General features: G+C 40.6%; 1 protein-coding gene across 3 annotated transcripts in view; it reads left to right on the top strand.

Annotated features, from left to right (window-relative positions):
* Positions 1-1,440: 1,440 nt before the first annotated feature.
* ADAM17 (ADAM metallopeptidase domain 17) overlaps positions 1,441-27,967 on the top strand; it is a 42,252-nt gene continuing 15,725 nt past the window's right edge. The window contains exons 1-10 of one of the 3 annotated variants that reach the window (XM_065928568.1): positions 1,441-1,737; positions 13,828-13,960; positions 15,223-15,353; positions 16,267-16,355; positions 18,528-18,696; positions 19,824-19,957; positions 22,278-22,367; positions 24,264-24,377; positions 27,441-27,585; positions 27,705-27,793. In XM_065928568.1, coding sequence (XP_065784640.1) covers positions 1,647-1,737; positions 13,828-13,960; positions 15,223-15,353; positions 16,267-16,355; positions 18,528-18,696; positions 19,824-19,957; positions 22,278-22,367; positions 24,264-24,377; positions 27,441-27,585; positions 27,705-27,793 — 1,185 coding nt within the window. In that variant the 5' untranslated portion in view covers positions 1,441-1,646. Of the gene's footprint in view, positions 1,738-13,827; positions 13,961-15,222; positions 15,354-16,266; positions 16,356-18,527; positions 18,697-19,803; positions 19,958-22,277; positions 22,368-24,258; positions 24,378-27,440; positions 27,586-27,704; positions 27,794-27,967 lie in introns of those variants that run through there. The other 2 variants (XM_065928570.1, XM_065928571.1) reach the window with 2 other exon arrangements.

The raw sequence follows: 27,967 nt of genomic DNA, 5'->3' as shown, positions 1-27,967 counted from the left end.
TCCATTCCTAACAATTTACCATTTCATAATGGAGAAAAGGCTTTATTTCTTGTACTTAAGTGGAAAATGTATTATGTCCTACTCGTATAAACGTTAGTTGAACCAAAACAGCAATTCACATCCAACGTTGTTAGAATGCTTTATCAAGTACCATGAACACTCTAAACGAGAGCTAAAATGATGCAAAGGATTTGCAAAGCAAAACACAAACTGTCTTGGCAAATTTCCAATCTAAGTAAAAAGTGACCACCAAGTTGAATTTCAAGAAGTTTGCTGGACGATTCTAGAACCTTTACAGGCAGAAGGAGGGGTTAGGTCCAACGTTTAGTTTCTGAAACTCCTTGTACACCCTGAACGTACAGCGGGGCCAAAGAGAAACTGCATTAAGGAAGCACCTGTTTATTTCCGTCCTTTACGAAAAAAAAAAAAGCCTTTCTCCTTACAATGGACGGAGGCCTAAGACACCCGGCTGGTCGGACGCGGGACCCGGAGAGCCAAGCTGCACCCCGTTTGCGACTGGGAGGCTGGTCTCGCAGAAGCTGGCGCGTGGACGGACACGGGGGCCTCCCGCTCCCGGGAGCTGTCCTTCATTCGCTCCAGCACTTCGCTGCTGGGTCATCACCCCAAGCACACCCGGCCAGGGGCTCCTCGTCTGCTCTGGACCCCAGGGTTCTACAACTCGCTTAGTGAAAAGGGTGAAAGGGAAAGTCGCTCGGTCAGTTCCGGCCGACTCTTCGCGACCTCACGGACTACAGTCCCGCCAGGCTCCTCTGTCCATGGGATTCTCCAGGCTAGAATACTGCAGTGGGTAGCCATTCCCTTCTCCAGGGGAGTCTTCCCGACCCAGGGATCAAACCTGGGTCTCTCTCATGGCAGGCGGATTCTGAGCCACCAGGGAAAACAGGGATCCTATCCAGATGGACTTCGCTGGTGGCTCAGAATGTAAGGCGTCTGCATGCAACCCGGGGACACCAGGGTTCAATCTCTGGGTCAGGAAGATTCACCTGGAGAAGGAAACGGCAACCCATTCCAATATTCTTGCCTGGAGAATCCCATGGACGGAGGAGCCTGGCGGACTACAGCCAACGGACTCGCAAAGAGTCGGACACGACTGAAAGCGAACGGACAGGGTTTTCAAATGCGGTGGGACCGAGGGATGCGGCCAGACGCACCTCTGAGTGTGAGCTACTCCGTTCCTGGCTGCGGTCACCCGGGGACAGAGGGGCGGCCCCACTGGGTCGAGTCAGGACGTCGCCCGGCGCGTCAGAGGCGGCGCCGGCCAAGCCCCCGACGGGACCGGGAGGGGGAGGCAAGATGGCGAACCCCCGGCGCGGGGCGGAGCGAGCGCGGACCTCCCGGCATGCCGCGCGTGGCGCCCGGCTTCCGGCAGTGGGCGGTGCGGGGGGTGGGGGGGTTGGCGGCGGCCGGAAGCAGGCTGCGCCAGCCTCTGGGCGCTCTGCCTGCACTTCCTGGGGGCCTCTAGCCGGGCTTTGGAGTCTTCCGGTAGGCGGCGCGGGAGGAATAAGAAGCTTGAAGGGCCGGCCCGGGCGGATCCCCTTGTCTCCCAATGTGAGCTGCGTCCCGAGCCCCCCCTTCAGACGAAGGCTGCCCCCCAGAGAGGTGGAGCCGGTGGCCGGGCCGGGACCATGAGGCACGGTGTCCTCTTGCTGACCAGCTTGGTTCATCTGGTGCTGGCGCCGCGACCTGCTGACGAGCGGGGCTCCCCGCGGCGACTCGGTAAGGACCCTGGGGAGTTGGCTCCGGGTGCCTGGGGCGCTCAGCTTTTGGGGGGAAGAGCAGGCGAGCGGGATCTCTCAGGTGTTTGGAGGCAGGGTGTTGGACGACGGTGGCGCGTCCCGAACTTTTCGGTGTGGGAAGGGGGTGTGGCTCTCCGAATCGGGAAAGGAAAGGAGCTGGGCTTGTCTCTCTGAATGGGAAAGGGGTCCTGAAGTGGGATGGGGGGCCTCCGGTTAGTGACTGAGGGCCTGGGAGCGGTCTGCCCCCCGAGTTTGTGTTTGGGCGTGTGTTCCGGAAAGCGGTAAGGCAGGGAGTGGTGACGGCTCGTTTTCGGAGAGGGAGATGCGGTCCCGGTTCTGCCCCGCTAACAAACAAAGCTACATTTTGTTCTTAGCAAAGGCAGGGTTCTGGAGGAGGATAGTGAGACCCAGAGCTCCCCATGTCTTCCGCGGCTCTAAGGAAGCGAACTAGATTTTCTGCCTAGGAGGTCCTTAGGCTGTAATCTGGTTGGAAGGCGGTGACTGGGGAACTCTTCGTGGAGTTGTATTTTGCGAACATTTTAAGCGTGTGTGTAGTTATTTAAAATATAGCTGCTTGTTGGAGGTACTTAAAACTGCCAGGCCAGCTCGTGATGCCTTTTACTGTGAATGCCTTCCTTGTCATTTTAAACAAAAATGATCAGGGACCCCCAGTTTGACCAGTTTTGATGCTAGCAGTAGAGGGTTATTTAGGTTTTCTGAAGAGCTTGGATTTTTAAGGACTAACATTGAGAGATGTGAAATTTGGTGGAAATTAGTTTGTGAAAACGTACAGTGACCATTGGGGTTCTCTATCTGTTAAAAGTTAACATGTAAGACAGGTTGGTTAATTAGTAATAAAGGATGAAACTATTTTTCCCCTGTGAGAAGCTCTAGCCTCCCTGATTTTTCATGATTGTTTTGGTCTCCCAAGTCTTACCATGATGCCATGTAATATAATATTGTGCAGACTGAGACACTATGTAGATTTTTTTATGGCCAGTAACAAATTTGCATTACTTTACGTGGCAATTCTCTTTTCTTATTAAATGGACAAAAACCTAATTGATGGAAAGTATTAAAGGTGTTGTGTTCTCACCTGAACTACTGCTTTGTGGTTATCTCAAATTGAAAATGAGTTGCAGGTGATTAGTTTAATGAACGGCTGGGGAGAACCTGGTAGGAAGTGCTGAGATATGATAAGTTAATACAGATTGAAGGAAAATGCTAAGTTAGGGGTGGTCAGGATGGAGGAAGAGGGTAAGGATCCACTTCATAAAGATGAAAAAAAAAGTGAAAGTGAAAGTTGCTCAGTCGTGTTAGACTCTTTGCTACCCCATGGAATAGTCTGGAATTCTCCAGGTCAGAATATTGGAGTGGGTAGTCTTACTCGTCTCCAGGGGTCTTCCCAACCCAGGGATCGAACCCAGGTCTCCTGCATTGCAGGCAGATTCTTTACTAGCTGAGCTACCAGAGAAGCCATAATATTAAAAAAAGAAGAAGAAAATATAGATAGTGCAGGTACTATATGCATTCCTAGACTTTGTGCTACTTAAAGTTTCCCACTTGTGAACAAGAGAATAACAAAACTGAAATAAAAATATTTGTACCACTAATACAACTTTCAGTTTTGTTATCATTCTGTTGTTTACAAGTGGGAAACTTTAAGTAGCACGAATCCTAGGAATGCACATAGTACCTGCACTATCTATATTTTCTTCTAAGAAAACCTTGCTTTCTAGGTCTATTCTCAGGAACAGTCACAAATCTTGAGGGTTTGTTTGCTTTTGTTTTTTGACCATGTGTTTTTATTTGCAAAGTGCAGATAATTGGTGCCAGAAAAATGCACAGACTTAGCCATTTATTCACTACATGTTTGAAGAACACATACTGTATGCAGGTAATATGTGTGGCATTGAAAGTATAATGATCAGACAAGTCCATCTTCAAAAAGCTTTTGGTATAGTGGAATAGAGAGATCTAAGCAGAAAATTCTAGAAAAGTATGAAGGAGACTGTTAGAAGACATTATGGTGGGGAATTATTTTCATCAGGTGGTACTGAACCTACCTGGGGAAGGTTAGTGAAGGCTCCCTGAAGGAGGTGATGATATTGAGCCTGGCTGTAAGGTTAAGTAGCTGAAAAGAGAAAACAAGGACATTCCTGATGGAGGCATTTAGTGTTAGAATTGAAACAAAACTTGGAGATCATGTCTAATTTTTAAAAATAAAGTGGCAGGAAAAATCAGTCTCAGAAAAGTGTAGTGACTTGTCAGGTCCATACCATTAGTGATAAATATATACCAATAAATACATGCCTTGTGGGTATTTTTTCTTTTGAAGAATGTTGTGTGTGTGTGTGTGTGTGTGTGTGTGTTTGATAGCTTTGAATGTAATTTGTTTCTTAACTCTACCCTAGCATTTAGATTGAATTTGTCAAGGCCAGTGAGTAATTTCATAGTTAAAGAATGTGGTTTATTGTTTAACAGCCTTCTTATCCTATAAATGTTACCATGTATAACCACAGTACTAAATATTTATTAGGGGTTTGACAACATTTTCTGAAGAATACATATATATAATAGAATTCTGCCTTTTGGAGTACTGCATAGGCAATGGAAAATTATTTCAGTTGAACTGTTACGAATTGCATAATTTAGGAAATTTATGAGTCATGTGAGCCTAGTCATAGTATCTTGTTGAGGTTGCAGCTGGGGTATGTAAGTCTCACTTTGATTTCAAAAGTTTTCTCTGTGTAACATTTAATAAAAGAGAATATAGTGGTTGGAAAGAAAAAAATACCATCACAGATGAGGGGTGCAAGTTTGTATCTGAATTGTGTACCCTGAGGTAACTGGTGTGGGGATTCTCCACTTTGCAGTGCTCATTTCTCATTATTGATGGCATCATTCTGCTCAATATTTGACATCTGACTTCCTCTTTTGATGTAAATTTTGCTTACAGGATGGATTCTATTGAAACTGAAACACTTGCCCACCCCACTTTGCTTCAAGAGAAATTTAATGCTGCTCTGCTGTGTACTAGTGAAAGAGATAAACTATTTCTAAAATAGAATGAAGAGTTAAGCAGAGAGCCGGGGTGGGGAAACTGGAGAATTCCTTTTGGCCTTCATGGGGTTTTCCAGAACATTAAGTGTAGGTGTCTTTAAAGGCCCAGTGTGGTTGAATATCGGAAACTTCACCGTTTTGTATTTGTGAGAGGTGGTGTGTTTTCTGTTGGAAGTATCAATTTGAAGAAAGCCAGAAGATTGGGAGGGAGGGAGGAAAGGACAGGGAGTCTTCACAGGGAAACCTTCATAGAGGTAGTGAGGTGAAATGAAGTGCGTTCTCATATGTCCCTAGTCCTAAAGTGAGCCAAGGAGCCAGGTATCTCCTTCCCTACGTCCTTCCTTGTGTTTTTTAAATTTTTTCCTGCCTTCTAATAAAAGTTGTTCAGTTGCCAAGTTGTGTCTGACTTTGTTTTTTTGTCTGACTTTTTGTAACCCCATGGACTGCATGCAGCACACTAGGTTTTCCTGTCCTTTACTATCTCCCAGAGTTTGCTCAAGCTAAGTGTCCGTAGAGTCGATGATGCCATCCAAGCATCTCATCCTCTGTTGCTCCCTTTTCTTGCCCTCGATCTTTCTAGCATCAGGGTCTTTTCCAGTGAGTTGGCTCTTCGCAGCAGGTGGCCAAAGCATTGGAGCTTCAGTATCAGTCCTTCCAGTGAATATTCATGGTTGAGAATGTCCTTGAGAATTGACTGGTTTGATTTGTTTGCAGTCCATGGGACTCTGAAGAGTCCTCTCCAACACCATAGTTCAAAAGCATCAATTCTTCGGTGCTCAGCCTCCTTTACTGGAGAAATCATAGCTTTGACTAGCTGGACCTTTGTTGGCAAAATGATGTCTCTGCTTTTTAATATGCTGTCTGGGTTTGTCATAATTTTTCTTCCAAGGAGCAAGCATCTTTTAATTTCATGGCTGCAGTCATCATCTGCAGTGATTTTGGAGCCCAAGAAAATAAAATCTGCCACTGTTTTCCACTTTTTCCCATCTGCCATGAAATGATGGGACCAGATGCGATGATTTTAGAATAAGAGTTGTCTTTGGCTTTGGCTGTCTCATCTGGTACCCTGGTTTCACTTACCATTTGACTGTCCTGATAACTACCAAATACAGATCTCTGACCTCGTCTTGTTCTCTGAAGCTCCACTCTCATGTATCCATTTCAGTATTCACAGATACTTCAAATTTCAAATGTCCACTTACTTCAGATGTCCAAAATTACTTATCTATTTGATTAGAAGAATGTATATAGGAGACGAGATTTAATCCAGGAATAGGCAGCAATGTTGCAAACTGGAAGTAATCTCATTTCTTAACCCGAATTTGCATCCATTTCAGCTGCAGAGCCTTATGGATCAATCCAGGGTTTTTTCAAGGTTCCCTTAGGCTGGGGCTTTTCTGGTGGCTCAGACAGTAAAGAATCCAAGTACAATGCAGGAGACCTGGGTTTGGGAATACCCTGGATCAGGAAGATCCCCTGGGGAAGGGAATGGCTGCCCACTCCAGTATTCTTGCCTGGAGAATCCCATGGACCTGGAACCTGTGGGGTCACAAAAAGTCAAATAGGACTGAGCGACTAAGCACACGTTGAGCTAGACTTACTTTCCCTTTGGCTCAGCTTCCCTGTGACTGGTCTTGCTGGAGAGTTTTGGCCCAGGTTTAGTCCCAGCCCAGTTGAAGGGCTCTTGATAAGGAATTATTTGAGGCACCTCACCCTTCATCCCCCCTCACTGGTATAAACCCATAAAATGAAGTTTTTAGTTCCCAGTCTTTGAGGCCCACCGCCTTGCAGACAGCCCAGTTCTTCTTTTCTTATCCCTTAGTCCCACGGAGGGATTCTCCCATGCCTAGGGCTTGTTGCAAAGTGACCAGGCCTTTCCCTTGTCCTGTGTATTTGAAGGAGTACTGAAGAGCAGTCAAGTCTCCTGTGTCTTCTGCAGAAGCAAAATACACACTAGACTGCAACCCTGGCTTTACCTTTCCCACTTCTGCGAGAAGTGAGGACATGACTCTGGTTGTGTCTTTTGGAGGAACTCTTCGCACTCACTCTGCAGCAGAGTCGTGGAGAGTGAGCAGAGTGCTCCAACAGCTCTGCATGACGACCGAAAGCTGAATTCTAGGAAGATGCGGTTGATTGCTAAAAGGAAAGAGAAATTAAGTAAAAAGTTTACAAATGTTTCCAGATTCTTCTAACACTTCATTATTTAAAAATAAGTTTAATAAGAGACTCACAGACTTAGAAAATGAACTTTACGGTTGCCAGGGGAAAGGGATAGATAGTTAGGGACTTTGGGAAAGTTATCTACACACTGCTATACTTAAAATTCATAACCAACAAAGACCTATTGTGTCGCACATGGAACTCTGTTCATTGTTACATGCCAGCCTGGATGGGAGCGGGGTTTGGGGGAGAACGGCTGTATGGCTGTCCCCTTGCTGTTCACCTGACTACCACAACATTGTTAATCAGCTGTACCCCAAAACAAAATGTTTCTGGTGTTTAAAAAAAAAAAAAATCAGTTTTACTTTAAAAACATGACTCTGGACATGATGAATGAAGTAAGGGTATATTTTATGTCATTGTCCTAAAGTCAGTGGTCATAAAAGCATATCCTAAAGATACAACAATTCAGGTTTGAGGGAAGGGTGGAGTGGAAGGTTTATCAAACCTGTGGGCCACTCCATTTCTGGATCCAGAAAGCTGGTTTGTTGCAGACCTGAAGGTGCAGCTTTGTCTGTATTCTTTGAGAACATAAAGAAGTATCAGCTGTTTTTTATCACTGGTATTGATTTTGAACATCATAGACTGACAGATTTACTCTTTCTCTGCCTAAAATCACTGAATTTTCAGTGATGCAACTGCAAACATATGATGACTTAATGCAAAAAAGTTCTATGTAAATGAATAATTGCAGACTATAGTATATAAAGAAACAAGATGTAGTATAGAACTTAAGAATCTTTCAGTATCCACTTGTCCCCTTATGTCAACCTGTTAAAAACAAAATTCAACCAAGTAAATTTGAAGATCTAATTGGCTTGATGAGGCACTTTATGCATTGGGCAGCATGCCTGCCAGCAGCTGGAAGGGTTCTCTGAGGGTCTGGACCAAATGGAAGCTTTTGATAGGAAGAAGGGTGGGACGCGGGCGCTGTTAGTGAAAGAAGAGGGTAGTTTTTAGGCCAAGACATCATCTTTTTAGGGGGGAAGGGAACTGGCAAGGATTTTATCATATAGGAATATCTCTTCTTCCTCTGTGGGATGAAGGGGTCCGTGTGACGGATTACTTCCTTGGTGCTGACCAGGCAATTCCAAACTTGTTGATTAAGATTACTTTTCTGGTGAAGATTGAAACTACAGTTAGGTTAGGTAGGTATTAAGCCTGGTTTGGCATCATAGGCTGTGTTTTCTTTTTAACAAATCCCTTCCCCAAACTTGCTCCCAGTTGTGTTTTCTTTTTTGTAATCAGTGAATATGGTGCCACTGTCTACCCAGATATCCAAGTGAGAAGCTTGAGGGTCAGCTGGTGATCTCTACCCAGATTGCGTAGCAGCTTACTAGCTGATTTCCTAGACTGCAGGTTTGTCCTCCTGTAGCCCGTTCAGGGCTTCCCTGGTGGCCCAGGGAATCTGAATCTCAGGGAATCTAAGAATCTGCCTGCAGTGTGAGAGACCTGGGTTCGATCCCTGGGTCAGGAAGACCCCCTGGAGAAGGGAAAGGCTACCCACTCCAGTACTCTGGCCTGGAGAATGCCGTGGGCTGTAGAGTCCGTGGGTTTGCAAAGAGTCACTGCGGTTGTTGAACCCAGGTTCCTGTGCCTGACGCACAGTGACGCCCAACAAATGGAAATGTCTGAGTTTGAAGCTGAAAAAGGTTTACTGATTGAAAGGGCGCCAGAGCAGAAGATGGGAGATGTAGGCTTGTAGATCCATCTTCCTGGCTACCCAAGGTTTTTAAAGGTAACGTTTGGGGTGAGTGTTTCAGGGAGCATGACCTTCTTCCTATTGGTTGGTGGTGAGGCAACAGAGTGGTGATTCATGAGTCTTAATCTTCAACCTTCTGGTCCCAGCCAGTCTGGGGTCTGCGTTCTGGTGGTGAGCTTGTCGTCACCATCCTCCACCTGGGAGGGGGGAGCTGTCCTAGTTCCTGCAGAACAACTCGGAGGTTTGTGTCAGTTTGTTCTGTATGTCCCTCGAGGAGGAACTCGGACTGTCTATTGTTTCTTGACTGCTTTTGCTTGGTTTCTGCAATCCTCACTTCTCTAGTAATTACCTGAATCTGCCGTTTGGAACTCAGGAAATGCTTGGGAGACTAAAGCCTTTTCTACAAACAAGCAACAGGAGACAGAAAGGCTTTTGTACCTGGGAGGGTCCTGCTTGGTTTCAGTCCCAAGTTTTGGATAGAGAGGTTAAGTTTTGGATAGAGAGGTTGATCATAAGCTCAGCAGGAGAACTTTGTTTTAGGAGATTTGGTTTCACAGTCAGGATGAAATTTCCAATTGATACCTGTTGCCCTTGTCCGAAGTCCTGCATCCTTAATTCAGTTCCCTGACCAGAACTCTGCCTGCCTCTGCAGCCTCCCACCTGTTCATATTCTCCCTGCCATTCTGCCCTCCAGCCTCCCTGACTTGCTTTCAGTTCTCTGTGTGTATGACATTCTGTATTTCTGTGGACCTCAGCGTAGATATGCCCTCTACTGAGAACCCTGTCCTTTTCTTCTCTTGGCTGCCTCCTCCTCCTTTTGGTTTTAACTTCAATGCTATTCTCTGGGGAAGCATCCTTGGCTTGCCACACAGGTCATGCTCCCTCTGTGTCCTTCTATAACTTCTTGCAGCTTCCTCTTCCTAGACTTGTGAAGTACTTTATTGTGATTTTTTTTTGCAGGGGGTATCATGCTCTTTCTCCCAAAGTCGCAGTATTGGAAATATATCTTCTTTCTCTCTATTAATATCCCTAGTGCTTGGAAGGTGGGAGGTTTTCAGCAAATATTTGTTGAGTAAATGAGTAGGTGGGGTCTGGTGGAAAGGGGAAAAATACGTGCAGGATGTGTTTGTAAGTAAGGGGTGGGGGTGGAAAGGCTTAAAAAGTAGTGAGTAAGAGTCCCTAAGAAGGACTAGGCAGAAGAGGCCAAGTGGGGGAAACTAACATGTGGCAGCGGAGAGCTGACAGGTTTGGGAGGAGATCCTAAATGATACAGTAATCTTGAATAGCGCACTGTATTGTTGAGTCCTTAAGTCGTGGCCGACTCTCTGCGACCCCATGGACTGTAGCCCGCCAGGCTCCTCTGTCCTTGAAATTTTCCAAGCAAGAATACTGGAGTGGGTTGTCATTTCCTTCTCCAGGGGAGCCTCCCGATCAAATCTAAGTCTCCTGCATTGGCAGACAGATTCTTTACCACTGAACCATCAGGGAAGCCCAGTATACTATATTACTACACTATAAATTGTATAGTGTACTCTATACAAAGAGTAAATACGAAGAATAAAAGCCATACTCTTTTAAATTGTGTCTTTTTCTAATTTGTGTTTGTAGCAGCTGAAATGAGAAAAGCTCGGTTGTTCAGGGTGATTGCTGGAGCAACTTGTAGGAAGCGAGGAAAGTGTTCTCATGTGGAGAGTGCTGGGCAGCCGTTGTGGAGTTTCTAAAAGAGAGAACATGAAGGTACCCTGAGCTGATAAGATAGTTCTTTTAGCATTGTCTGGTAGTGACTGTCATAAACTGACCGCAGGAAGTTACGTGTTTTATATTTACGTTTTTGGAGATTTTTGGATTTGGATAGGGGAAATAGAAATTTTTTTGAAAGAGCTATGGAAAATTGGATCACCAATAGTTGGTGAAGTGCAGTGAAATACTGAGCATCTGGGAGGTTACTGCTTGCATAAGAGCAGGAGCTCAAGAGTGCAGGACAAGGAAAGGCGGCTGCTGTCTGTCTGTAATGGCTGCAGGCTGTCCAGTTTGAGATCTCTAGTTAAAAAGAGGGTAAATTACAATGGAAACATATTAGTTAAGTACTTTAAAGTGCTTTAGCTAACTCCGTTTTAAAAGTGCTTATTATAGAAAAACACCTAAAGATAACCAATGATGTTACTATCTTGCTCTTTTTTTCCTAACCCTATTTTTGTACATAGTTAAGGTCATGCAATATGAATAGATTTTAAAATCTACCTTTGCTTGTTTAATATTATAGTATAATTGTTTTCTCATGTTCTTAAAATCTGTTGTTGACAGCTTTTAAATGGTTGCAGATTTCTTTTCTTTGTCATTAGAAAGTGCTGTCACTTCTCTGTTTGCCAGGTACTTAGTTTGTTTTCAGTTTTTTGTTCTTAAAACTTACGCGAGACTGAACAGTGAACATCTTAGTGCTTGAAGATTTTTCCCTTCACTTTGAGCTGTTTCCCTAGTTGCCTAGTTCAGTGGTTCTCAGACTGGAGTGTACGTCAGCATCACCTGGAAGGCACCTTAAACACAGATGACTGGGCCCTTTGCCTAGAATTTCCGATTGTGGAGAACTGAGGAGAAAACAAATTCCCAGGTGATGCTGGTTGTGGGGAGGACACTCTGAGAACAACTAGCCTGTATCATTGACAATAAAACTATAGTATCCCAGTCAGTAGGAGTGATTATGATCTTGAGTGAAACTCAGTCCATGTACCAACCTGTATCAAGGAAGTTGAAGGGCTAAAGGATTGTGTCAGCATCTCAGCATTGAGAATTTGTGCAATTTGTGAACGTGGGAGTGCTGTTTTGTGCAGGGTTCTGTGCCAGGTCTTGTGAGGTAAGGATACTGTGATTTTAAAACGGAGCTCACTTTTGGCTGTCTTACAGTCTGTTTGTGAGATAAGACAAATATAACTCAAAAATGCCAGAAGAGAGGTGTAAACAAAAGACTGAAGAATTCAGAAGGAGGCAGAATCATGTTTGATTGACAATCAAAAAGGAGGAGGCCAAGAAGTGGCAGGTCCAGGAAGAGCTAGGCTATTTTTAAGCAGTTTCAAAGTTGAAATCAGTAAAGCTTGAAGTTTTCACCCAGACAGGCCCCAGTTCAAATCTTTGTACTGTGCTGTTAGCTTTGTGATACTTTTCTCTCCGAGTCTGTTTCTTCATGTGTAGGGTAGGGAAAATATCCCAAGGATGTTTGTGGAGATAACGTAAAATGCCTAGTATGGAGTCTTGTAGGAAACAAAACACTCAAAAATTGTTGAATAAATGACAAGCTTCTTTAAGGTTTTTCATTGGTTATAGTTAGCATTATAATTAGCAAGGTCAAGTCACCAATAGCCATCCATTGGCATAAAAGAGATCTGCGCCTTCCGAAACAGCTGGAATAAAATTAAAAGGGAATTTTTGTTAACAGAAAATGGGTGGTACCCAGTGAGTGTAAAATTTGCTACCCCTTTAATCTTGAGGTAGAGCCTTGAATGGACTTTGGTTAATTCTCCTTTGACTACATAGCAGTGTGCCTCTGCAGGTTTGCTTGAATATCATGCGAGAGTGAGGCGTTTTTTCTTCTTTGACCACTCTGTATAAACTGACCCTCCCTGCTGCCTGTCTCTGCTCTCCTACTCTCATGCCCACATTACTGGCATGGGTTTTCTTGAGTGTTGTCTGTCTTTCCCACTGCTGTAGGCAAGGACTTTGCTCGTTGAATGCTGTATCTTAGCCCTTAGGCCAGTGATTGGCACATAGTGAATGAATGGATGAAAGAACCACTTGAGGGTATTTAGGAGAAGAGGATGGAGAAAAGTATAGGGTAGATTCTTTTAAAAATGGTTTTGTGAGCATTTTTAACTGCAGCAGCAACAGACTTGTATTTTAAGCTCCTGCTGCTCTATTTTGAGGACATTCTAAGTCCACTGGAATGATTTTGAATACCATTGCTTCTGCAGTGATAGTTGTTGAGAAGAAAGGAAACATCGGCTCAAATATTTTTAGACAGTTTTTACAGAGATTTAAGTCACCAAAAGTGTGTTCCAGAAATCTTCCTGATGGTGGGAGAGACAGCAGAGTTGCTGTTGATAAAAAGTGACTTCCGTCTACAGTGTTTACTCTTGTTCTGTGCCAAATAAGAACTTACATGTGCTTGTCCTGCCTTTGCGGCAGTGCAGCTTTGCTTTTCTTGGGTTCCAAGTCAGTCTGGTAAAAAAGTGTTAGATTTTTTTTCTTAGGGATTTGTTTGGTCTTACCACTGCACTTCTTGGTGTCCCGTGGGATGCTGTTCTGCTGCATCTGTTGCGAGCACGGTGATAGGGATATCACCACTATTTTGCTCTCTAATTTGGAATATGTTTTTTTCTATAAAAGATTTGCTTTTCCAGTTTGGTTTGCCCAGACCGTTGGTACATTTGTTGCTCATTGTTACTTTACATCAAGTGGTAAGGAATTGATGTTGCCCAGGTGGACAGTGGGCAGGTCACGTAGGCAGCCTTGTTCTTAGAAATTCTGAACATATAGCCATAAATGCCTTGAATTTAGAAGTTAGTTCATTGCATACTCTGATATTCTCTGAGGTATTAAAATTATTAAGACATGGACATGGACTTACGTTCACAATTTCCCTGAGTGTCCCAGGTCTCTTTCCAGAACCCATTCGTTTGACCTTGGAGCCCAGAAGGCTCACACCTCGACTTGCTTCCTGTATTCTTAAGTCTCTTCTGTCTGCACCCCTCCCTTCTTTCTCATGCCATTTGTTTCCTGGAAAAATTGGGTCATTTGTTTTGCAGAAATGGAACATTCTGGGTGTGGCTGGTTACTTCCTAAGGTGGTTATTTAATTTGGCAACCTCTAATCCCTTTTTGTCTTAAAAACTGTAAGTTCGATCTTAATTAGATTCAGGGGTGTGTGAGAGTGTGTGTGTGTGTGTGTGTGTGTGTGTGTGTGTGTGTTTGATAAGAATATTTTGATACTGCTGGGACATTACATCAAGAAGAGTTTGTTGTTTGACTCTCTTTTTAATGATATTACAATTGATTAGTAGGTTTCAGTGTTAATAACCTTTTACCTTTATTTCAGAAAAGCTTGATTCTTTGCTCTCAGACTACGATATCCTCTCCTTATCCAATATCCAGCAGCACTCTGTGAGAAAAAGGGAGCTGCAGGCCTCAACACACTTAGAAACACTACTGACTTTTTCAGCCTTGAAAAGGTAATTTGAAGTATTCATAAAATAGTGTTGGGGCAGTGGGGTACTTGGTTTGGTAAAAGCAGAAAAATTGAAGTGTCTAATTAAATCTTAGAAAGTTACAGTGTAAAGATTTGTAATTAGTCTAATTATAGTCTGTCGTGCTTCTTGTAATAATGTATTGCTTATTTTAAAATTCATACTAATGACTATTTTTTAAAAAGTAAATGTGTGTTTCAAAAGTGTTAATGATGGTTGTTTATTGTTGCTTAATGATGGTATAATTTATTTTTTGGAATTCTGACAAAGAATTTTAATTAATTGAATGGTTGTAACACTTTCGTGCTGCTTTAGAATTGTCAGCCTTATACTGAGTGCTGTCTTCATATATAAAATGAAGACACCGAGCTTTAGAGATGAAGGATTTGTTTAGGCCTCCACAGCCTAGTGGTGAACTGGGTCTACAATTCAGTGCTCTTTCCTCATTGAATTGCTCTTATGTCATAGCATACATGGATAGATGTGTGGTCTGTTTGGTCATTAATTTTAATATCTCATGTTTCGCAGATGTAAATTTGTTAGATAATTACTGACCTCTTTATAAAGTCTTTTTAGAGAGCTTTATTCATATCAAAAAACAAACATTAGGGGAATATAAATGGACTGACTTTTTCTTTATACATAGGATAGGCCTTCTTCAAGTATTTTAAAGTAATATATCTACCTAGCTTTAAAAAAAAAACTACAGAGGAACTTCCCTGATAGTTGAGTGGTTAAGACTCCAGGCTTCCACTGCAGGGAGTGAGGGTTCAATCCCTGGTGGGGGAACCAAGATCTCTTAGGCCTTGGGGCCCCCCTCCCCAAAAAAGCAGACAGCAAGTATAAGAGGTTTTCACTTCTAATTCTGTTGCACTTTCCAGACCCAGCAAGTTTCCTTATAAACTTTCAAAAGATTTTAATGAGTGTTTTTTGCATATAGATCTATATTTGTGTAGGTGATATAGATAGCATAGATTTACCTCATTTTTAACAGCTGCATAAATATTCCTGTTTTTAGTACTCTGCAGATGGATATTGTTTAATCAAAGTGATCCCCCCCATAACAAACAGTGCTGCAGGGAATATCTTTATAAATGTACTTTGTCTAGGTATCTTTTTAGGATACATTCCTGAAAGGTGAATTACTCTATTGGGTCGGGGTGTACATGTTACAAATGCTTATTGATGTTGACATGTTTCCTCCTAAAGGTTTATGTGCTTCAAGTTGAGATGCATTCTTTCTTTAGGCATTTTAAATTATACCTGACATCAAGTACTGAACGCTTTTCCAAAAATTTCAAAGTCGTGGTGGTAGATGGGAAAGATGAAAGGGAGTACCCCGTCAAATGGCAGGACTTTTTTAGCGGACACGTGGTTGGTGAGTAGGTGCTCATTTGTTTGCCTTTGTGTATGGACAGAGGAGCCTGGCAGGCTACAGTCCGTGGGGTCACAAGGAATCGGACATGACTGAGTGACTAACGCTACCGGGTCACAAGGAGTCAGACATGACTGAGTGACTAACACTGCTACCACTACTGGGAGGTTGGGTGTCCAGATTAAACTAAAGTTGTATTTTCTTTTTTGAGGGGAGGAGAATGGGGTGGCCAAGAAGTTCTATTGTTTGTCTCTTTTATTTGAGCTTTGTGAGTCTGGAAGCAGAAGCATGCAAACAGGAGGAAATGGGTATTAGCCAGCATGTCATTACTGATTGGGTATTTTGATCGTACACTGGAGTTCCTCTTAAGTCATAGGAATTTAACCTCCTTTTGTCTCCAGGGAAGGGCTGTAGACTTCCCTTATGAGATTGTAAACAAGGGAGATGGGATCATAGATCAATTATTTTACCTCCTATCATGTATTTATTTAATAAAATATGTTAAACAAGCAATTGCAGTTTACTTCTGGACATTTTTCTGCAATAAGAAAAAAAATGGTCCTAAAATACTCAAAAAGTATAGTTTCAGACCTGTATATTCTAGATCTTGATTTCTGCCTCCTCTTTCTTACCCCAAAATAGGTAAAATTATTCCAGAAGAAAATTTGTACTTTCTTTTGTTCTGTAACACACTCTAGATGACCTGAGGGAAAGAGGCCAATTTCAGATGACTAGAGTTGAGATTCCTCTTGCGGGAGTGAGAATACCCACCCACTTTATGGGCTGTGTTCCTTAGATCTCCACAGTGCCTGGACGCATTCCACGCTGTAGAAGGGTGTGGTTGATTTTTATCGACAGTAGTGCATAATTTTTTTGCTTTAAATGTTTTTAATAATGGCTGTTTTTTTTTTTTAAGGTGAGCCTGACTCTAGGGTTCTAGCACACATAGGAGATGATGATATTACAATAAGAATCAACACAGATGGGGCAGAATATAATATAGAGGTAAGTCTGCATGTCAGTTTTTTTTTTCAAGGAGCATATGTCTCTTATTTTTAGAAAGCCATTTCACAGTTGTTTTAGGAAGAAAAAGGTGTTTAATTATACTTATTTTCTCCTTGTATTTAAATTTTATTTTTTTAAGACCAGAAAAATAGATGAAAGACTTTTAAAAAACATATCTAAGATACTGTCATAGGACACACTCTGTATTTTTAAGTACAACAATTGAGAGAAAGTCATATGTGGGATGGATAATAGAATAGGAAACTTTCTTCCCCTCCTCTTGTCTTTATTCTTTCTCTTAATAATCCCCAAAAGGTAAAGCTGCTCATAGATGAAAAGGAAATCTCTTTCCTAGATGCTCTGGAAGTATGTGGTCAATAAAAGGTGACAGTTCATAATTTGAGAAGTTAAAAGATGAAGCTATAGGCTCTGACCACTCTTTCATTGAAACCCTTGCAGTTGAAAAAAAAAGAAACCCTAGTAGTCGAAACCAAGTCCAGAGGAGCCACGTTTGTATGAGATACATCACTGCATGTCAGATACCGGTTCAGAAAACAAACCATTTGCTCCCAATTTGTGGGTTGAAGTGTTTTCTGCGTCTCTGGAAAAAGAGAATACTCTGGAACATGGACACATGTTCTCTGAGGTTGCCACAGAAGGGAAACAGCTGGAGAATCCCGCAGGGGAATTTTATGGGCCAGGCTTAGAAGTGGCCTATGTCACTTCCGCCCACGTTCCAGAATTCTTGTCTCTGATCTGCCTACAGAAGAGGATGGAAAAGCTAACCTCCTGTGCTCAACAAGCTAAACATTGGGGGGGAGTGCACAGGTGATGGTGGTTAGTCACTTAGTTGTGTCTGACTCTTGTGACCCCATGGACTGTAGCCCGCCAGGCTCCTCTTTCCATGAGATTTCTCAGGCAGGAATACTGAAGTGGGTTGCCATTTCCTTCTCCAGGGGATCTTCTGACCCAGGGCTTGAATCCATGTCTCCTGCATCACAGGTGGTCTCCTGAATTGCAGGAGGATTTTTTATCGCTGAGCCACCAGGGAAGCCCTAAGATCCAAGTTAAATTTTCTCAGATTCTTCACTTTTCCAAATAATTCCCTTTGGGACAGTTAGGAATTCTGTTTTCATTCATTCCTCTCTGTTTCACCAAGTACAAAAATGATCATAATTAACATTTTCCTATGAAATGGTCACTTAAAAGTAAACTTGTCAGGTTTGTTGAAGGATTTAGCATGAGATTAGTCATTTTTAAATTGGTCAAGTGGTTTATTACTTACTTAGAAGTCCACTGTCTGCTTCCAACCCCCAACTCTAGGAAATCACTTACCTATTCTCTGTCTGTTTATATTTGTCTTTTTGTTTCTTTAGATTTGCTTGGTCAACTCATATAAATGGAATCACACAACATGTGATCTTTTGGTGTCTGGCTACTTTCATTTAGAATGTTTTCGGTGTTCATTCATGTTATAGCATGTGTCAAGTACACCATTTCTTTTTATTGCCAAATAATATTCCATTATTTGTATATACCACATTTTGTTTATTGATTCATCAGTTGGACATGTGCGTTGTGTCTACTGTTCGGCTATTATGACTAATCCTGCTATGAACATTTTTGAACAAGTTTTTATGTGAGCATATATTTTCATTGCTCTTGGGTATGTAATATACTAGGAATGGAATTGTTGGCTCATATGATAACTCCTTTTTTAACTTTTTATGAAGCTGCTTCGCTGTTTTCCATGGTGACCACAGTTTACATCCTCAGCATTTTCATTTACTGCATTTTATATTTCATATTCCATTCTCACCAGCAGTAGATGAGGGTTTCTCTACCTGCTTGCCAATACTTGTTATATGTCATTTTGATTACAGCTGTCCTAGGGGATCTGGTGTCCTTCAGGTTTTGATTTTCATTTCCATGATGGATATGGAGATATGTAGATGCACAGATACATAGACACAGCATCTTTTTTTGTATGAACTATCTAATTCAGATGAGACCAGTGTCCTTACAGAGAAGACTTTGGTCTTGACTAGTCAGTTTACTTAACCTGGAAATGAATGTTACTGATATCTAACATTAGGCAAAGGATGTTATAAGAGTTTAATACTTAGGCATTTTTATATTTTCCATCTCAGTTATATTTGTTTTCTATTTTAGCCACTTTGGAGACTAATTAATGATACTAAAGACAAAAGAATGTTAGTTTATAAATCTGAAGATATCAAGAATGTTTCACGTTTGCAGTCTCCAAAAGTGTGTGGTTATATAAAGGCGGATAATGAAGAGTTGCTTCCAAAAGGGCTGGTAGACAGCGAGCCGCCTGATGGTAAGACGAAAAACATACATTTCAAATAAAAAGCAAGCATAACAGCTGTCTTCAATAGGGATGGTTGTTAGTTGATTAAAAAAAAAAAAAAAACATGATTATCAAGTAACTGTAGTATTAATTTTGGCTTGGAAATAGTTGTTTAGGAGAGATCAGGTATGTTCAGGGTGGTATGGCTATAGACGGGAAACAGGATTGTTAAAAAATTTCTTAAGTTACATTTTTTTTTTGCCTGTAATAATTGAAAACACTAGAAAAAAAGATTGGGAAAGGGCAAACTGAATAATCTGAGGAAAAACATTTTCATTATCAGGTATTTAGAAATGACAGAATAGTACGGTGAAAAAGCAATCTTCAGATACGTTTATCAGAAATCACTTGGTAGCAAGAGAGGTATATTTTGTTTAAAAGAAGAAGATTAGCAGCTCTGGGATAGATGAATTTAGAGTGCTTTAAAGATTGTCTACCCATTTATTGTTGTTTTATTTAAAGATCAAGTTTTATTTTTAAATTTTTTCTGGCCCTGCTAAGTGGCTTGAGGGATCCTAATTCTCTGCCTGGGGATCAAACTTGCACCTCCTACATTGGAAGCTCAGAGTGTTAACCGCTGCACTGCCAGGGAAGTCCCCTCGCTAATTTTTTAATGTTGGATTATCTGGATATTTTTACTTTCACTTTAGTTAATTTGTAGACTTCTTCTAGAAGAAAATGACACCTCCATAGTTGAGCAGTAGATAGGTGGTTATTTTATTCTGTGAAGTACTTTTACATTTTTCCTTGTTTTTGAATTCTACAATTTTTTTAAACTTTTTTATTATTACTTTTTTTTGGCGGCGCCACAAGGCATTCGGGATCACAAGGCAGGGATCGATCCCGTGTCCCTTGCATTGGCAGTGCAGAGTCTTAACCACTGGAATGCCAGGGAAGTCCCTTGAATTCTACAATTTGAAAATCTCATTCTTACTTTTCACTTTTCTTCTCCAAATTTTTCTTGTTCAAGATATTGTTAAGGATACTGAGCTCAAATAATATTTGTTTCAAAAATATGCTAGATTTAAAACTTTGCTATAAAAAAACTCCTTGTTTTGGTGAATTTTGATTTAATAGTGCATCCAAATTCATATTAGAGCTTGTTCATCGGGTGAAGAGACGAGCCGACCCTAATCCCTTGAAGAACACGTGTAAATTATTGGTGGTAGCAGATCATCGCTTTTACAAATACATGGGCAGAGGGGAAGAGAGTACAACTACCAACTACTTGGTGAGTATTTGACATTGGAGGATATAATCGGCAGAAACGTTCCTGTAGGTGGGCAAGTGCCATAAGAGAAGACTGCTGTAATTTGAAATGTAATGAAATGAGATCTGTTTCAGATGCTTTGTGATTTCCTACAATATTTGAGGTCTGTCACCTAAGGTTCTTACATTATTTAAACAATAATGTAGTTTGATTATTATTAGTTGTTAGATGGTATTTTCAAATTTTTGAAAACCTATTTTACCTTTCAACTAGGATTTTCTGCACATCAGAAGTTTTATGTGTGTTATGTTTAGGGAAAGTTCATAATATAGACCTTCTCTCTTTATAGAACTGAACTCTGAAAACATCACTGTTGTAATGACAGTGGTCCTGTTGCTGGGACATATGGATGTATACTCCAGAGTGGGGGAAAAAAGTATTTGTATGAACTTATGTGTATTATTTTTGCTTATATGTATATATCAGAGGTATTGGTCACTTGGTTTGTATCATCTAAAATATCTATTTGTTAGACCGTAACTGGGTGAAATAAATGGAACTTCAGTTTCATAACTGTAGGGCGAAGATTTGAAGGCAAGATTACAGAACCATTGATGCTGGATTTTTAAGCATTTACTATTGTAATTTTAAAAGTCAAGGGAATCATATTTCATTGGCATTTTTTGTTAGTCTGACCTCATTCCTCGTGATCACTTGGCAGTGAGTGAAATGACATTGGGGGAGTAAAAGAGAATGTGGCTATTCATTCTCTAGTGCTTCAGAACCCAGCGCAGCAACGCTGCCTTTCTCCTCGCCTTGCTGGTCCCATACTGTGAGTTTTTTGTGCCCTTCTTTCCCTTGCCCTCCATGTCAAGTAATTTTATTACGAGGGTAGTAGGAGTAGTGTGTGAAGTCATTATAGTTCTTGTTCCTAAGTAAGAAACTCTTTTTAAAAATTAATTTGTTTACTGGCTGTGCTGGCTTTTCTCTAGTTGCAGTGAGCGGGGGTTACTCTCCTGTCAGATGCTCGGGCTTCACATGGCTGTGTCTTCTCTTGTTGGGGAGCATCGATTCAACAGTTGGGTGCTCAGGTGTAGGGCTTAGTTGCTCCACGGCATGTGAGATCTTCCTGGATCAGAGATTGAACCTGTGTCTCCTGCATTGGCAGGCAGATTCTTTACCACCAAGCTACCAGGGAAGCCCAGGTAGTCTTTCTTGAGAGGCTTCTTTTCGTAGTGTGGGTTTTGTATTAGGGGCTCTTAGTTTACTTCTTTGTTCATTACACCAGGAATATGAATATAATGTAAGGTCTTGTCTTAGAAATTGCACTTCTTTTTTTTTTTTTTGGCTGCTCTAGGTCTTTGTTGCTGAGTGTGGACTTTATCTAGTTGCGACTTGCAGGCTCTAGAGCATATGGGCTTCAATAATCGTGGCACACAGGCTTAGTTACTGTGCGGCATGTGGGATCTTCCAAGACCAGGGACTGAACCCGTGTCCCTTGCATTGTCAGGCAGGTTCCTAACCACTGGACCATGTGGAATTCCCAGAAGTTGCATTTCTTGGTCTTAGAGTTACCGTAAGCAAAGAACAATTTCTTAGACCTGTAACATACTTTGCAGTTGCCTGAACAAACCTCACTTACCCAGTTTGAACAGTGAAGTCTTCTCTTAAGGAAAAGATAGGTAACGAGTATCTTGTTCCGACTGTAGTTTGAATCATACTTGGCTATAATACTGCCCCTCCTCCCTCAGTAATCTCTGTACTCTACCTCTCCCCCCACCCCTGTGAGAGGACAGGAGAGAGGAGACATGGTGAGACCTCATTCCTGTTTCTACCTCGTGCTTGGGTGCTGAACTTTGCCTAGGAACGGTCTGAGATAATGGTGGTGGTATGTGTCACTGCTCCTTACTACTTTCTGAAGGTTGTTGTTGTTGTTTTTTTTTTTTTGAAGTATGTGGCGTGAGTGAACAGAGTACTTCTTTGGGCTATTTTAGGTAAATTGACAATTAACTTTGATTTCCATAGTTGAGTGGCAGTTTTTAAAAAACCCATTACTTGATATTTCTATTCTCTATGCAGTTGATTACCTGAAATTGGGGGTTAATTGTATAACTGCTTTATTCTGGTAACATTTTAAGTTTGAGGCTAGGAATAATTTCTTTGATAGAACTGTCAACGTTAAGAATAACATCCTAATGTCAGTTTTTTTATTTGGTGAAACTTTTACAGTGGTATTTAAATTGATTTTTTTTTTTTAAATCCCTGAAGAACTTATATTAGACTGCAAAGAATGGTGAAATATACATAATGTCTTTCTCTTACTCTCTTTTTATACACATAGATAGAGCTAATTGACAGAGTTGATGACATCTATCGAAACACTTCATGGGACAATGCAGGTTTTAAAGGTTATGGAATACAGATAGAACAGGTATTTATCAATGGATGGGTGTTATAATGTTCAGCTAAGTTGTGTGGTATAAATATTTGTCACTTGTATTAACAGCCCAAAAACTTATCTTCTACTTTAATCATGAATTAATATTCTGATATGACAGTGATTTATTTGATAAACTTAAGTGTTTTTTTTTTTAACTTAAGTGTTTTGATACTATTTATAGATTATGAAATATTCTGTTCTTAGGCTTGTTTTAGGCAGGAAACCTTCTTACGCTACTAAGATCTTTCTTTTTTTCTGAATTCATGGCCTTTTTATCTTCTGTGTTGCTTTACTTTTGCTTATGCTTAATTAATGTCTTTAGTTAGAATTCTAACACATTGTTGAAACCTTAGAAAATTCACTCAAAAATGCTGTGTGTACATTTTCAAGGCATTTATACATATAGAACCATTAGATCTCTTTTCCTAAGAATCTTCTGAGTTCCTATCTGTTAATGATGTCCAGCATTGAAGTATTAATGTCATCCCAATTATATCACATAGTGAAAATTGTTCCGAATTGATAAGACTTGTTAGTAACAGGTATTCTGAAATTGGCTATTACTTTGGACAGACATTTTGACATGTAAATTAAGGAAATTATCTCTTTTTTTTTTCAGGTTGTTTGTACTAAAGTAGCCATATTACAGGTTCTGTAGTGTAGAATTTAGAGAATAAAAAGAAAGCTTTTGAAATCATGTATCATACTTCTAATAAATGTTCCACTTTTATAGTACTTGTATAAAACTAAGAATTATTTTTCCCTTTTCCGTTTTCTTTTACTCTTTTGCATTTCCTTTTTAAAGTTTCTATTTGAATAGGTGATATATACACATGGTACAAAAGCCAGTGAAAAGTAAGTCTCCTCAGCTACCCGTCGTCAAACCACTTCCTTTCCCCAGAGACGTCCATGTTGCTAGTTTCATCCATATCTCTCCAGAGATATTTTATGCATGTATAGCATGTGTTTGTCTGTGTGTGGTATGTTGTACTCTTTTGCACCTTGCTTTTTCATTTCATGAATATGTTGATGATTACTCCATTATGGTACAATAAAGGTGTCTCACTTGTTTAAAATAGCTGCAGTATATTTGAATTCTAGCAGACCAATGAATAAAGCTGCTTTTTGCTTTAGGAATTTGAAACCAGTTTGAAAAAAACTAGATGTGGTAGGAGATTAAAATACCAGCTTCTTTAATGATGGTAGTTGGGTTGGAGAATGTGGCTTAAATGTGCACTCAGAGTGGGCTCCCACATAGTTCATCCCAGAATGGATCTTGATCACCCAGCACCAGAGCTTCAAAGTCCACCCCAGTGAGTTTACCACATGGTTGGGGAGCAGACTGCAGTATCCCCTCTGTAGGCAGGCAGATCTGAAAGAGATGTGAGAAACAGTGAGCTGAGCATGACTTTCTTCCTTTTTGCATTAGCCTTTGGAGAGAAACCAGCATCCTTTTTTATTTTATTTTTTTTTAAAGTAGGATTAATATGAATTTGTGCTATATGTATAAGGAATTTTTTTTTCTTACTCATATGTCTGTGGTGTGCAGAGCTGTACATCTTATTCTCGTCTCTGAATCACTGGAATAAATGATTTTAGGCTCATGGAACCTAGATTTTTATTTTTTCCAACTAAATAAGAAATAAAAATGAGTACACTTATAAATTTATAAATCATTCTTTGACATTTTTCATACCATTTTGGTTCTCAGTTTGTTTTTAATCATTGGATATTAGAATTGAAGAATTTTATGGAATTTTGACTCTAAAACTTTTTTTTTAAAGAATGGTCAATGGTCTTTTTTGACTTAGTTGAAACAATGCAGTATTATTTTAGTCTTGTGAACTTTTCTGAAGTGTTCTAAGTATTTTATCTCTTTAAGTATAGATTCGCATTCTCAAGTCTCCACAAGTGGTGAAACCTGGTGAAAGGCACTTCAATATGGCAAAAAGTTACCCAAATGAAGAAAAAGATGCTTGGGATGTGAAGATGTTACTAGAAGTAGGTCATGGAACCCTGAGTGTGATACTGTTTAACACCATTCTGTGATTTCTAAAAATGTGGGTCATGTTTGTATTAATGAGGGGGTGTCTTAGAGGTGGTGAGCACGAGGGTCAGCACCCCCCAGCTGATCCAGGATGACCTCTTCCCCTGTTGCTGGGCAGACAGCAAGGTGGACAGAACTGAAAGTGAAAATGGCTAGAAAACAATGCTTCTTAATGGTAAAATCTCTGTGAATCCAACGAAGTAATGGGGCTTTAGGAAATAAATGGATACCCACCTTTGCCGGGGTCCTTGCCCCAGCAGGATCCAGGGGTACCCTCAGGATGAACGGCGTCGGCGAGTGAGAGAGAAAGGGGGGGAGAGAGAGAGAGACAGACAGAGAGACCAGATCGGGATGTGCGGCAGAGTCTGGCAATGTTTTATTTTTCACTGTAGCCTTTAAACCCTAAGTTGGTACATTTCTACGGGGGCGATAAGCATACAGACTTAGTTTAACATTATATCAGCTTGTCCTTCACGAAACCAGGTGTTCTCTGTATATTTTTGTTTATGAGAGTCTTTTCCCATAGATTTTTTTGTACATTATCTTCTGGCCTTGAGCTTAGCAGAAAACAGAAAAGTGGCAGTCACATGATACAGCAGCATAATAGAAATACAATCCTGTTAACACAAAAGTCAGTCTTTTTGCAGAAGTTCTCAGCTAAATTTATCTAAAAAGTTTAACACACAAACTCTGCGGCACCGGTGAGGCAGCCTCTGTTTTAGCACTCTTGGTTAAAATTGACAATTATCTTATTGTTTTTACACTAGGGCTAAACTCTTATTTTTCTAGATCTCCAACTATATTAACTATAGTTTCCACTGCACAACCTCAGCACATTAACATCAATCAAATGTTGATCCAATAACTACTTTTAAAACAATATTTTTTGTGTTCTCTAATAGGGCTTTCTCACCCCTCAAAGGGCTCTGTGCCTATTAGGGCCTTTTTTATGGTTAATCTTTATGTATAATATCTTTTTGGCTTTCAGGCCTGTTGACAGTTTATGGCTTGCACCTGGCGTGACTTTAAGCAACTTCAGTAGCTCTTTTTTGTGGTTAATCTGTTTTCTTTCTATTAGGTGTCATCTCCATGGGAACTAGATAGGATTACATTTTTACAGAACAGAAATGCAAAGGATTGCAAAAACAGCAGATATGGCACAAAACAGGCTCTTAGTCTAAAAGTTAATTACCTGCAAGAAGTCACCAGCTAATCACCATGTAAACTATTTTCTATTAGGCACATTTGTGGCTATTATATTTGTGGGGCTTTTCTCATCCCAAGGAGGGACCTATGCTTAATAGTTTCTTTTGTTAGCGTACTGTGCTTAGGATGTTTAGAACAATCATGAGCATTTTTTGCAATGAGAGCACACATTTATCCAACAAGCCAGAATGCCAGCAAAAGGGTTTGAATTGAAGCATTTCCTTCATCCCTGGCCCCTTCATAGGATACCAGTGTCTGGGAGATTTATTAATTAGGGTTTTAAGTTGGTCTTGATTCAGTGAAAGAGGAGCAGGAGAACTCTCGGCAGGCAACACAAGAATCTGCAACAGGGCAAACAAGAACAACAGCGGAAAACGGAGGAGGATACAGGGTGGGGTAGAGGCCGAGGCCAACCTGGAGAGTCCTTTGTATCCTGAATGGGCTTGCGTGTCAGGTATTTTTTTCATGATCTCGTCATGGGTGGGATCTCCCATAATGGCTCCCAGCACACCTTATTCTGAATAAATTTCTTATACATGATTTTGTTAGTTCAGATTTCTTTGAAGCTTATTAGTAGATGTCTGAGGTCAGTAATTACCAAATGGTATGAAAATGTATTAGGTGGTAGAGGTGTAATGTGGAGATCTGAAAGTACTCTAGGAAATTTTAAATTTGTGTGTTTTTATTCTGGTATCTAAGGATAACATAAATACCATATGCCATATGGATTCTTGTCTTGACATGATACGATTTATCGTTTTTTCCCCCGGGTCTCTGTCTATGGGCTTCACTAGTAGCTCAGATGGTAAAGCATCCGCCTGCAGTGCAGGAGACAGGTTTGATCCCTGGGTTGGGAAGACTTCCCTGCAGAAGGAAATGTCAACCCACTCCAGTATTCTTGCCTGGAGAATTTCATGGACAGAGGAACCTGGCGGGCTACACAGTCCATGGGGTTGCAAAGAGTCGGACACGACTGAGTGACTAACACGCACTCTGTCTATACCTTTGCTTTGTTGTAAAATGGTCTTCTGTGAATTGATAGCGTTTATCTTCTACTGTGTTGTTAATTTGTTAGTTTCCCATGGCTGCTGTAACAAATTATCGCAAATTTAGCAGCTTAAAACAGCACTTTGTTTATCTGATGGTTTCTAGGCTTAGTCCATGCACAGTGTGGCTCATCTGGATTCTCTGGTTAGAGTCTCACAAGACTGAAGTGAAGTCAGGCTTTCAAAGCTTGAGCGGAATTGAGGCTGTTATCAGTTTGAGATCCATAGAGTGCCTTATCTGTGTAATACTACTTAGCCAAGAAAAAGAATGAAATTTTGCCATCTGCAACAGCAGGGATGGACTTGGAGGGTCTTACGATAAGTAAATAATTTAGAGGCTACTACTGTGTGATACCAGTTATATATGCAATCCAGAAATATAGAAAACTAGTGGATGTGGTGACAAAGAAATACAGATATAGAGAACAAATTAGTGGTTAGCAGTGAGAAGAGGGAAAGGGCAATATAGGGGTAGGGGATGAAGAGGTGCAAACCGTTATGTGTAAAATAAGCTACGAGGATATACTGTACAACACGGGACTATAGCCATTATTTTATAACAACTGTAAATGGAGTATAACCTTTAAAATGTAAATTACTGTATTGTACATCTGTAATTTATGTCTATCGACTATACTTTGGTTTAAAAAAGATGTAAAACAATGCAGTTGTACAGTATGGTAGTATTCTGGAATATTTAGTTGAAACATCTTTTAGTCTGATGTAACTGTTAATCTAATTAAGAGCACTTTGTTTTTTTAAAAGCAATTTAGTTTTGATATTGCTGAAGAAGCATCTAAAGTCTGCTTAGCACATCTTTTCACGTACCAAGATTTTGACATGGGAACTCTTGGCTTAGCTTATGTTGGTTCTCCCAGAGCGAACAGCCATGGAGGTGTTTGTCCAAAGGGTGAGTGTTTCATTTGTTGTATGAAATATTTGGGAGTAGCAAGGTAATTGGATTATAATATAATTGTGTCATAATAATTATAATTATTGAACAAGCCATTTGTTTCTTTTTCCCTGTAGCTTATTACAGTCCAATTGGAAAGAAAAATATATATTTGAATAGTGGTTTGACCAGCACAAAAAATTATGGTAAAACCATCCTTACAAAGGTATGTTCTTTAATTTTTAAAAGAGTAGATTTTGAGTTTATTGTAGTGGGACCTCAGCAGTTACATATTTATGTAGATATCTTTTTAAAAAGTAATGCATACTGTTTTTTGTCTGTGCCTGAACAGATGTATGTTTTTAGTGACAAATATGAAAAGTATAAAGAAGAAAATATT

This window comes from Muntiacus reevesi, chromosome 3, assembly GCF_963930625.1.
Source record: "Muntiacus reevesi chromosome 3, mMunRee1.1, whole genome shotgun sequence".
Classification (NCBI taxonomy): domain Eukaryota; kingdom Metazoa; phylum Chordata; class Mammalia; order Artiodactyla; family Cervidae; genus Muntiacus; species Muntiacus reevesi.
The sequence above is the reverse complement of the archived record's forward strand: the minus strand, read 5'-3'. Positions and strand labels throughout refer to the sequence as shown.